This window comes from Anabrus simplex, chromosome 3, assembly GCF_040414725.1.
Source record: "Anabrus simplex isolate iqAnaSimp1 chromosome 3, ASM4041472v1, whole genome shotgun sequence".
In the NCBI taxonomy this organism is placed as follows: Eukaryota; Metazoa; Arthropoda; class Insecta; order Orthoptera; family Tettigoniidae; genus Anabrus; species Anabrus simplex.
In genome coordinates, this window is record NC_090267.1 from 14,256,446 (window position 1) to 14,269,566 (window position 13,121).

General features: G+C 36.1%; 1 protein-coding gene across 1 annotated transcript in view; it reads right to left on the reverse strand.

Moving 5' to 3' along the window:
* Positions 1–8,530: 8,530 nt before the first annotated feature.
* LOC136866944 (oocyte zinc finger protein XlCOF6) overlaps positions 8,531–13,121 on the reverse strand; it is a 54,041-nt gene continuing 49,450 nt past the window's right edge. The window contains exon 5 of the mRNA XM_067144033.2: positions 8,531–10,057. Within this exon, the coding sequence (XP_067000134.2) occupies positions 9,433–10,057 (625 nt within the window). The 3' untranslated portion in view covers positions 8,531–9,432. The remainder of the gene's footprint in view (positions 10,058–13,121) is intronic.

Sequence of the window (13,121 nt, forward strand, 5' to 3'; positions counted from 1 at the left end):
GGGCCTCGCCATAGGCGGCGTCAAGAGTAACGTTGTGCCTGTTTCTCACAGTTTGAGTTGATACACAGTGACCTGTGGCTGCCCAATGATCATTATTCAGCATGGTGGCATTGAATTCAGGGTTCCTCTAAGCTGAAATTCAGTCTGGCTCCATGATGTAGAGGACAACATATCCCCCTGTAACCCGGCAGCCCTCTGTTCAATTCCCAGCTGGGTCAGGGGTCTTTAATTCTAATTGATTAATATCCCTGGCCTGGGGACTGGGTGTTTGTGTCATCCTTAATGTTCCTTGCTTCACATTCAACACTCTACACTTCTGCAGGTTCCACAGGTTCCTCTCAAATTGTGAAAGCAGTGGAAAAAATCTTCATAATTCGACGCCATGAACAAATATTTTTAAAAAATGAAATTCAAAGGTAACAGTTGTCACCTGCAGTCATGGTCCTTCGATAAACTGTGTGAGGAAATTTATTGACAGTTCCTGTCACTCTGTACCACTTCCATGTTTTAACTACATCCGTTCGATACCGGGCAAGTTGGTCGTGTGGTTAGAAACGCGCGGCTGTGAGCTTGCATCCCGGAGATAGTGGGTTCGAATTCCACTTTCAGCAGCCATGAAGATGGTTTTCTATGATTTTCCATTTTCACACGAGGCAAATGCTGGGGCTGTACCTAATTAAGGCCACGGCTGCTTCCTTCACACTCCTAGCCCATTCCTATCCCATTGTGGCCATAAGACCTATTTGTGTCGGTGCGACGTAAAGCCATTAGCAAGGAAAAAGCACCCCTTTGATTATGATCCACACGTCGAGTAACTGTCCTTGTTGACCATCCTCCTTGACGTAATGTGATTTTGTGCAAATATTCAAATGTCAACACTGCACATCGTGCCATCCTAGATGCTTGCTACACTGCATAGAACACACATCTATTGCTTTCACACTAGTGCTACGACCTCAACTGAAAGACTGCCTCCCATTTGCTTATAGTTATGAATTTCATTGGTTCCGTATTGAAGTGGGATTACAGTAAATTAAATTAAATTCTTTCAAGGTCCACCTATTCAATACAATGACATTTTATTGTGATTCAATCACATGTCAAATGATCAAATGGTACTAATTTTGGCATCTATGTGCCATCATCAGTCTTAAGTACAAATTAAACAGTTATATATCTAAAACATATTTTAACACATTATCAAATACAATTAATGTAGTGATACATGAGATAAGTTAAAATTATGTTACAATTGATTGCTCTAATATAAAATTCTTAAAATTCCGGCTGTTCTTTATATAGTTCAGTCTGTGTACATCCTGGATAAGTGAATTTGTGCTGTTGTATGCCGACTATGTGAGTGACACTTATTCACTTAATGTTAGGTGGTTCCGGGGAAGTTTACTTTGATCATGTAAGATCGTGATGTAAATAAAGATGAATTCCCACTTCAATTTAAACCTGAAGGAGAAAATAGCCAAGTTAGACGCTGGAAGCAATGTATGGAAGTTACTAGAATTGTAACATAATTTTAACTTATCACATGTATCACTACAGTAATTGTATTTTATAATATGTTAAAATGTGTTTTAGATGTTTTAGGAATATACATAATTGTTTAATTTTTACTTAAGACTGATGATGGCACATAGTTGCCAAAACTAGTACCATCTGACATGTAATTGAATCACAATAAAACGTCATTGTATTGAACAGGTGGACCTTGAAGGAATTTAATTTAATTTACTGTACCTGCCATTTGAGTGTGGTAGTATGGCTGTTAGCTGGGGTATGAACAGACTGCATAGTCAGTCTAAGACAGTGACATTCTTAACCTGTCAGCGTGGAGTGCTGAGCACGCAACGAACATTGCACACGGTAGAGTGTCAAGCACTGCTCACACGGTACATGCGTGTATTGTACTGTGATATGACAAATACAATCAAAGCTGCATGCATTTTAAACTCATTTATCCTTGAAGCGAAAGGTTTGAGCATTCGTACAATATACCTTGGTCCCTATTTCAATAGAGTTTTATTACTGAAATTCGAGAGATATTTAGAGGAATGTTTATCTCTGCCACCAGGGGCAAGCACTGTTTTTGTCTGCTATCTTACGACTACTATGCACATTTCTTGCATTATACCTTCATTTCCTCTTGGGGAAGAACCCGGCTGTCAACAGAATCATAAATTTTATCTATTCAGGACTCTTTGGAGACTGCTTTTACCTGTCCCTTTTTCCTTATCACACGCTGTCTTGCATTTCATCGGTTGTGAGAGGAGATGGCTTCGACAAGCAAGTGCGGGTTATCTGGAGTGGAAATAAAGCATGTTTAGAACAGGTGAGTGGTTCCGATGAAAGTTGGTTAGACTCAGATGGTGATTTGAGTGATGTGGATGACATCGCTGTACGGGAAGTCCTCGGTTCAGAATGAGATACGAGTGATAGTGCGCCGTGCATGTCACGGCTAATATATTTCGATGAGTAAACATGTCTAATTATGTAGGTGAAATAGAACAGTTTATAGGAACCCAAGACCTCAGAATGAATCAGTTGGGGGATGTGATGTTGTGAAAGTTTCTAAGATGTTCATTACGGACGAGTTAGTGGAACTAATAGTTCGTGATACAAATTTATATGCTGAGCAAAGAATCCAATCTAGAGGCTTATTACCACTTTGTTCCAGAATAAGGGATTGGAAACCAGTGTACGAAGGAAGAGGTATATATGTTGTGATATGCTGATGGGTATGATACAAAAGCCTATGCTACAAATCCATTTTTCTCAAAACAATATTCCGTCTATGCCAATTTGTTGGTGTGTTATTTCAATGGACAGATTTGAATCAGGTAGTAATTTTATGCATTTCAACAACAATAAGGCAGTTAATACATATCAGGGACCCTCCATTTTTTTCAAAATTTTTCCGATTATGTCCTACCTAATAATAAATTCCAGTATTATTGAAATCCGAAAAATTTTACAAAGATGTGTTACTTTGAATAAATCCTTGCAGGAATCTGAGGAAGTTTAAACACTACACTCAGAACTCCTTCTGCAGCAGAGAGATGACCGGGCATTTAAATCCATCACACTGATGGGTTAAAATAACATAGGGGTGATACCAAAGTTTATTTGATGTGTGTATGTATTATTTACCAAGAAGGAAGACTCGACTTGCAATATATTACCAATGCATGGGACACTGTTGATCCACTTCTATAGTGAATTCTAAAATGCCATGGAGATCATTCTAGGGGATGACCTTGCAGATTACACTTACTATAATAAATGTGTGTGATGACTTCAGGTAATTAGACTTCTACAGTAAAATACCAGTATAACAAAATTTTGGGGACCTCAGAATTGATTTTTATAGTGAAATTTTGTTATACTAAAATAAATAAATGTTTAATAACTCACCCCTTGCTAAACCTGTTGAAGAATCTATGTTATTTCACCATGAATATACACATAAAATACCTTAATACTGTATTTGTTAAATGGGAGGAAAATTAGCACATATATGTATATATATACACACACATGAAGTAATGATATGAAGTACAGGTACTTGCAAGAAATTTTCAGCATCTCAAAATTTACTCCATACTGGTACATTATGTCTTCAACCTTTTATCTTGAAAAGCATAATTTTATTCTGAACACTCCTACACACAAGCGAATATTCAAGGCAGTCAGCAACCACTGCACTTGAATTTAACACAGATTCTGGCACATCAGTGCGTGACAAAAGAATCCTGAAGACTACGTGCGATGTTTATTGCCTGCACAAGAGTCAAACTCTGTTGAACACTTTGAGGCACATTTTCCTCTTCGTCCTCATCATCACACGGATTCCTACCACTTATAATATCTAATGTTTTAGAAATCGGTATGTAGGAATACATGTATTTTATGTTACTTAGTGTTATTTCCCCCTTAATCAAAATCCTCAGTTCTGGTGCAAAACTGAATTAAGTTGTTGGGTACTGCTGTCAAACTAAACCTAAAATGTTTGTTTTAGAAAATCTGTATAAACTTTGCCATCATATAGGTTGGACTAATTCTAAAATTTACTATTGAACTTACGGATGTGTTTATTTGATGAATTATGTATTATGAATAGTGTAGTCTTAGTATTCTTTCATGACATTTATGATATACAGTAAAACCGTGTTAGGATGTTTCTACAGGGGACAACAAAAAAAGAACATGTAAAGCAAGAAAACATACTATGGAATATACGAACAAAAACTATCCAACAGGGATATAGAAATACTAAATAGACTTTCCGATAAGAGGGCATTATTTTTAACAGAAAATAAAAATTAAGATGTCCACCTTTTCAATACAAAATAGCGTTGAAGTAATTGAGTTACAATATTTACTTGGGACTAGTTTCAACGCGGTTATGCGTCATCTTCAGCCACTATTGAGAACAGGTAATTGTACATAAATGAATCAAAACATCCTTCATTAAAGCGTTGCACTTTCAAAACATTCTTGAAATTGAGCTAATGATGTCCATAAGAAAAGAAAAACAACTTATAATCACAAGATAAAAGTCTAGTCAGCCACTATTTGAAGAACACCCAACACCTTTGGTCTCTTGGTTCTATTGCACTTCGTTTGCCATTCGGAGTTTGATGATTGTGCATAATTCCTCTGAATATTTAGGTCCTTCCTATTTTTCCTCAGGTCATATTATCTGTGAGCAGGGTGCTTAGGTCTAGGAAGAATATAAATAGGAATTGTGTGAATTCATATACTCTTTCTGCAAACTTATCATCATCCATATTTTCCTCGAATTCCCTTTTCCATTCTGCAATTCCTGATTTCAATAGATTGACATTTGAGTCTGAACTGGGAAAATTGATGAGAGAGAGAACATTGACAATTCAAAAGCATTGGCAGAAAAGTTCATCTGATGAGATACAAGTCTCAGTCATTGAACACCAGGATGATATTTGCTTATGTGAATACTACTGCCTTTTTCTCACTGAAAATTCTTCAACAAAACTGATGCTGAACTGATTGGGACATTGTGCAGTGTGCTTATTATAAGAAATACTGAACTAAAATTCTAGGCAAACGGTATAAGACTGAATGCATTTCATTCATCAGTGCCTAAAACAGATTTTTTGCAGAGTAAGCTCATTACTAATGTATAGATCCACTGATGTAAACCTCTATGCAGTGACTGATTTGATAAATGCATTTACTGTCTTAGTGAAAATCTTTGGATCTAAGAAGGGAAAATAGCAGCAACCAAATGGTATGGTTCAACGATGTGTAATTGCTATGCTAACTGTATGTACTGTGGATATAGCATGCTTTGGATCTAGGAAGGGAAAATGGCTGCCTTGTAAACATCCTCTTCTATAATATTGTAAGTAGATGTTTCCTTACTTCTTGTAGTTGAGTACGCTGGACAACACCTCACTGTATGATACCAGCTTTCACTGGTGGAATGTTTGTATTTAAAAACAAGCACCCAGCATTCAATCTATCTTACTACAATTTCAATTGAAATATCTAATATTGTAAGAATTGAAGGAAGGTCCACCTTTTCAGTTCAAATTAATATTTGATATGAGTTATACTTCATTAAATACATCATGGGATTTGTTTTGATATTTTAAGGGCCATCTTCAGTCATTACAACTTAAACTGATATTTTTCACAGTAGGAATATAATAACTATGTGCTTAAAACTGACAGCATAAAATAAAGATAATAACATGTAAACTAATTATTATAACATAAATAGTACTAGTACATCAACAAGCGTAAATAGTTATAACCCATATAGTCGCATAAAGGACATGTAAAGGGTAGTTATGTTTATAAAATTTCAGTATAATATCAATCATTAACCCATTAAGGACCAAGCACTGAAATAAACATAGTTATCTGAATATTATAGTATATTTCTCATGAAATTAGATCAGAAAGATCAGAAAATGTGGGAATAAATAGTATTTACAAATATTTTATATTCAGCATAATGTTGCGTTTATGCAGCTTTGGGCCTAGTAAACATCTTCATTTAGCGAGAGCAAAATTGTTGGAAACAGTTTAAATGAAGATGAATATCACAATTTTTGCACTTGTATTGTGCTCTTGCAAAGTCAGCATCATCTTCTAGCTTTGTTTTCCTCTTGGATTATGAAATGTACTATTTGATTACAATGCACTTCCGTGGGTAAAGCTGCCTTTGACGGTCGTCCATAATTAGAATAGTCTCTCCATTCTATGTAAGTTTCTTTATTGCCTTCCCTGTCATCACCACACACTTCATCATCTGTAGTGTCATCACCATCAGATTTCATCAGGGCCAGAGTTATGTATGATCTAAACTGCAGCTGACAGGTTTTTTCATTGTTTGCTAGTCTATGAATTTTCCAAGAATTGATGATGAAACTGTCAATCAAATTTATAAATGGAGGGCACCACCAATTTTTACTCCTAACTCGAATCCTGAAATTGGCAATGCCATTATCGTGCAGATGATTGTATTCACGATTCTCCTCAAATGTTGAAGTTGCTCCAGTATGAAGCAGTATGGTGCAAAGTTTTTGACACAGGTAGTAATAACTCTATAGTAGCTGCTTCATCATTTTCAGAACTTGTGAATTGAAGTGCAGTGAAAATACTTTGAAAGGTGACTTACCACCAGCACTGATTTTTATTTCTTCAATTTTAGCCAATTCTTCTGAGGTGGGTGAAGAAGTTTAGACAGGAGCAACATTTCTCCAGTTTGAGAGCTGCTCCTTCCTTTCTGCTTGCTTTTTAGGTTTCCTTACAACTGACCCTCCAGGTTCATACTCTGGTTCTTGTTCACTACTTACATGTATTTAAAAGGTACAAGCGACATCACATAATTGTTCCTCTTCCACAAGGCAAAGTCTTCTTCATCCGTTACTTCATCAATATCAGGTGAAATATAGACAGCGTCAGTGTTATCTGCATTCACCAAGTCATCGTTATCATCAACATTATCTTCTACTTCTAAGATATCAAAGAGTTCTGCCACAGTCAGTTTTTCTGGCAGATGTGACACATGTAATTAATCTCATAATAGAACCGTATTGAGGACAATATATTAAAATTATAAAATCCTTTTATTAACAACCACCTACTCAATACAATACATTACTCATTGAATTATAAAATAATCATGAGGTGTCTTAAATAATGGAACATGTTTCGTTCGACATAGCGAACATCATCAGCCATTAATTTACAAAGATTAGGTCAGGGCCCTGAGCTGAAATGATAAAAAATGTTAAAAGAGTGACAATGCCGTAATAAAAAGTAAAATGATAACATTAGACTTGAAATTATAACAATATGTACAGATTAACAGCAAATATTTGTAGTGGAATACATTGAACGATGGTAGTCTGTAAAGTTAAAACAATCATGAGGTTGTTAAAGTAAAAAAAAATAGAAATAGTGGATCTTAAAATATATGTCAATGCGTGAAGCGTGGATTAATTATTGACGATGGAGTTCTTTAAATTGAGCAAAAACAAAAGTTGAAATAGAGTTTATTGAATAGTATGAGTCAAACTGAACTAGTTAAAAGGCACATGGCGACAAAACTAAGGTTGATATGACGTGAACTCCAGTAGTTAGGAATTCTGTAGGAGAGCCAAACACAATGCCAGAAGGAAATACAAGTTGAACTAGTCCGTATTTACACGCTAGCAGTAAAATTAATCGTATACAACGCAAGACACCAATGGTGGACTCGTTATAGAGTAACGATAATCTTGAAAGTAGGGAGAGTTCCAGCAAACCAGAGATGGATGGAGCAGATTATGGCACATTTCGAGTTAGAAATCTTTGGGACTAGTGTGAGGTGTTCGCTAGCGTTGGCTGCGTGAAGCAACTGTCACTCTTTTAACATTTTTTATCATTTCAGCTCAGGGCCCTGACCTAAACTTTGTAAATTAACGGCTGATGATGTTCGCTATGTCGAACGAAACATGTTCCATTATTTAAGACACCTCATGATTATTTTATAATTCAATGAGTAATGTATTGTATTGAGTAGGTGGTTGTTAATAAAAGGAATTTATAATTTTAATAAGATGTGACACATGTCGGAAAACAATGAAATCCTAATATAAATACGAAATACGCTATACATAATTCCACAGCAAACAGAAAATGTCTTACTTATAAAATCATTTATTTTTAATACAGGTTAGCATACGGTACATTTCTTTCGATATCGTGTCTTTATCAGCACACAATTACAGCTTCATGCTTCCTCAATGCACACTTCAACAATGAAGGAAGGAACAGAATTGCAAGTACAGTCAAGTGAGCCGTCTATGAATCAGGAAAACATCCTTGTTAGTCCCAAAGTTGCATAAATGCAAATTTCAAACAGAGGCTTCATGTGACTGATTCATTGTCTTACATGTATGTCTATAAAATTTGAATATATAAAAGCAGACAAAATACCTACTCTGTCTCTGAAAAAAGAATTCAGAACTGTGACTGTTTCAATCTTAAGAAATTCAGAAATAAAATGCCATTACATGTATTCAGCATGGACAAATGGTTCAACAATATTTCTAGGATGTTCCTTGAATATATCAATGCTTCAAATTAAAGTTCACTGAACCCTTAAGTCGGGGCAAAGACAGAAATAAAATGTTGCATTAACGCAACGTTGGGCCTTAATGGGTTAATAACATGTGTCAGCATGATTTGATAATAATAATAATAATAATGAATACTGAAGCTAATACTTTTGCAAAAGGTGTTTTATATCACAGCGTGTAAATAGTTACATGATACCCTGTCCTACTTCAATTTTAGATATTTGTTAGACAAATCATCAGGACAGACCACCTCTCTACCCATTGCCTAGCCAGGCAAACGAAGAGGACATTAAGTATTGTACAACATGAACTATGATAAGCTATAAAAGTGTTTCACTTTGGCTGCTTTTACACATACTGCTCTGCATCTAGACTTCATGATGTTGATGACAGTCATTTGTATAGCCTTCGCCTGATCATAATATATACAAGAGATACGCTGATACTATGAGAACTTGGTCTCTCATAACTACAACTTTGAAACTGGATTCCAGTAGATCTAGTATTTGTCTTCCATCCCTGCATGCAAGTACTTGCTTTCTTTATGTACAAAACTCTCTAACAAATATTATTGCTTGACCGATTACCTAGAAGTTAGACCCTTTAAACAACAAGATCTTACTGCTTCTTAAAGGTATGGGTGAAAGAGTGAGCCATTAATATTCCATCTAGATAGATATATATATCCACAAATAAAACAAGGGAAAGACAAAATTTGCGGGTGTGCATCCTCACGGCCTCCAAGATTTGACAACTATATTACGAAGGTTCAACAAATTTAACAACAGAAGGTAATATCCTAAACTTATTTCTCCAAGCAATGAGTTTTCTGGTGTTTCTTCAGGACAAATGATAGCCTGAAAGCCCTTCCGCAGGTAGAACACAAAAATGGTCTTACGTCTGAATGAGTTTTAATATGAGTTCTCAGATCACCTTTTCGAACAAAGGCTTTATTACATACTGAACAGGGATACGGTCTCTCTTCAGAATGAGTTAACATGTGGTTCTTAAGCGAGCACTTCGTAGAAAATGCACTACTGCACAAGGTGCAAGCAAAAGGCCTCTCTCCAGAGTGAGTCATCAGGTGGGTTTGGAGGTGAACTTGTTGGACAAACGTACGATTGCATACAGTACAACAAAGCGGCCGATTTTGAGAGTGGGTTAACATGTGTGTTTTCAAGTGACTGCGCAAAATAAACGTACGATTACATATTCTACACAAATGTGGCCTGCTTCCGGAGTGGGTTAACATGTGTCTTTTAAGACAAGACTTCACTAAAAATGTTTTCTTGCACGTTATACAGTTGTAGGGCCGTTTCATAGTATGAGTTTGAAGGTGGTACTTCAGAGTACCTTTCGTCTTGAATATTCTGCGGCAAACATCACACGAAAACCCCGGTCCTCTTTGCAATACTGCAACATGCTCCAGACTGAAATATACAATAGGAAACATTTACAATTTTTTCGAGAGCAGCACATAAGCGATTACTGAGGCAGAAGGAAAACAAAGACAGGTACCAATTCATCTCTGATCATATTACAACAGTGTTATTTCTTTAATGCTAATTTTCCACCTTCGTAATGTAACGGATAGTGTTATTAGCTGTCGCCCTCGGTGGCCGGGTTCGATTCCCGGTACTGCCATAAATATAAGAATGGCTGGTATGTGGATGAAATGGTTAATGCAGCTCACCTCCAAACGGGGTGTGCTACGCCATATCGGAGTGAGAACAGGACATTTTTTTAATGCTAATGAATGCATGTATGCAAAGGATAATCAGGTGTTTACTATACATTCTGATAGGCTATCCAGCATTGTTTTTATTACTGGCTTAATAGTTTTGCAAATATGTGCATATACTCCTGTCTTGTACATGAACGCTCCAGGTGAGGGTTGTGAATCAAAAGCATATAATCTGCCATGAGCATGCTTTTAACTAAAGACATATAGTAATAGTATATGTAGCTTATTCCACAGTTTTTCTGTGTGCGAGGTATTCAAAGCCTTATTTTAGCTCTGAACAGACACATATTTCAAAAATGTTTAGCTGGCAATTCTAAATTACACTAGTTGAGAGTTAAACTGGAAAGAAATAATGGATTTGGCACTTAAGAGATACCACCTGCAGCATATGCAGTTTGCACCAGAGACAAAGAGAACATGAAGAGATGTGGTTTTGCACACTATTCAGAAATATATATTTTTAATCTGTGGCAGAAATATATCAAATGCATGGTTCTGAACATATACAAGAGCACCATTATGGCACATATGCTTATGACAGCTGCGTCAAATTACACTGTTGATTGCAATCGATTTAAAATAAACATTTCAATCACGATTGCACTCAGCTAATAGAAAATTAACAATGGTCAGTAAAAAGAATCTTTTAGACTCACAAATTTGCTGTCTGGTCTTCAAGAATCTCAGACTACGTGAGTCGATAAGAAGAGGTGGCTTTATTGAGACATAAACCTGTCCATAGTTATTGAAATTAGTGAGACCCTTCACCACTCCACAGTTACAGAATCTGTTCTCCTCCATGGCATTGGCCATTTTTACACTTTCAGATGACCATGCTGTTGGGAACTGTAGGCTGGATGGACTTGGGTTATCTTATTCAAGAGTTAGATGTAACACACATGAAAGTAGCAAGTTTTGTTTGCAGGAAGAATGGCGGAAGCGATGGCTGGAGGACATTTTAAATGAGATAGAGATACCATGTCAGGAATAACATTGATAAACCAGCTTCAGTGGTTGTCAAATGAGGCAAAAGGATGAGGGCAAATTACCCAACACAGCAATGAATTCAGTTCAGCATGATGAGAATGAGAAGTACAGAGTGGCAAAGGGCAGTCTTAATTTTTTAATGATAAAGGTGTGCAGAACCAGAAAAAGTCACAGTGCTAATTCTAAATAGAGGACAATGGAAGCAATTAGTTGGTTTACAGAGGCCTGCAGACTGAAGTCTATTATCCTGGTGTATGTACATTTTCTTCTTTAAAAGATAACACATTATTTACAATTCACCCTTCCTTGGTGTTTTGTCTTCTCTTCCTTCCAGTATCCATCATGTTTATTCTTCACTCCTCAGATCAGCTGTCATTCTCATTCTTCCTTTCAATCTTTTCATCTTTTAAAATCTCTTTCTATAGTTTGCACCTCTCTTATTATACTTCTGTCTAAATCTTCCTTGAACACTTCTTAAAAGCTCATTGTTTAATTTTCTCCCAAAGATAAGTAAATATCCATTTTTACAACCTTTTATCATCCATTCCATAGACATGACCTAAGAATTACAATCACTTTTCTTCTTGTAGTGCTTATATTTTCTATGTTGTGATATATTTCCATATAACTTGTACATTTCTACTGTTCTGTTGTTTTCAATCCATGGTCTAGGGGCAACATGCCTGCTCCCTTACCCAGAAGTCCCACGTTCAACTTCTAGCATGGTCAGGGATTTTTATATGCATTTGAGGGCTGGTTCGATGCCAACTCAGGCTATGATTACAACTACAGAGCCACCTAATGGTGAGATGGTAGAGGTCTAGAAAGCCTACAATACAATAATGGCTGAGAGGTTTCAATTTACCAACCTCACACCTTGTAATCTGCAGGCCTTCAGGCTGAGCAGTGGTTGCCTGGTAGGCCATGGTCCTTTGGAGCTGTTGAACCACAGGGTTCGATTTCATGTTATTTCCTTGGACCTAAGAATATTTGAATGATTCTTGTTCCTAGTACTTCCAGCTTATCTAAACTATAGTTCAAAACTAGACATTCACTTGCATAAAGATATTCTTGTTTCACCACTGTATAGTTGTGCCTTAATTTAAGAGTGTTACGTAAACATTTCTTGTTGTAAAAGTGCTTAGTGAGCCATATGCTTTTTCCACATTGCGTAAACATTCTCGTACAGCACATTCTTATAAACCATTTCCTTGAATTATTTTTGCCAGGTATTTGAATTTCCTTACTTACATTATTCGACCCATATGTGTTATCAAAAATTTTAGAGCATTCTTTATGTTTGTAATACATTTATTTTTTCTATAGAGATTCTCAAACTTGTTTTTGTTGGCTATTTCTTTCAAGAAATTGATTTGTGCTGTTGCATCTATCAGGCTCTCTGAAGGTATAGCAAAATCATATGCAAATGCCAGGCAATTAATTTGAACACCATTTTATTTCTCCCCAATGTTATTGGCAAAATTTAATGTTTTTTTAATTTTTCATTCCAAATTCTTACAATATTTTCTAGCATACAGAATTGGCAATAAGCCATCACTCTGCCATACATCGTGATACTTTGGAACAGTGCCAGTGTTTCCTATATTAAGTTTGGTAATTTAGATTTTGCTCCAAATTCCCATATTGTATTATCTAAAGTTTCTCTATAAACAGAAGGAGGCCTTTTTAAAATCCACAAATGTCAGTACTATCTCAAAGGAGTTCAGTATTCTATGTCAAATCACTGACTTTAAATTTAATAT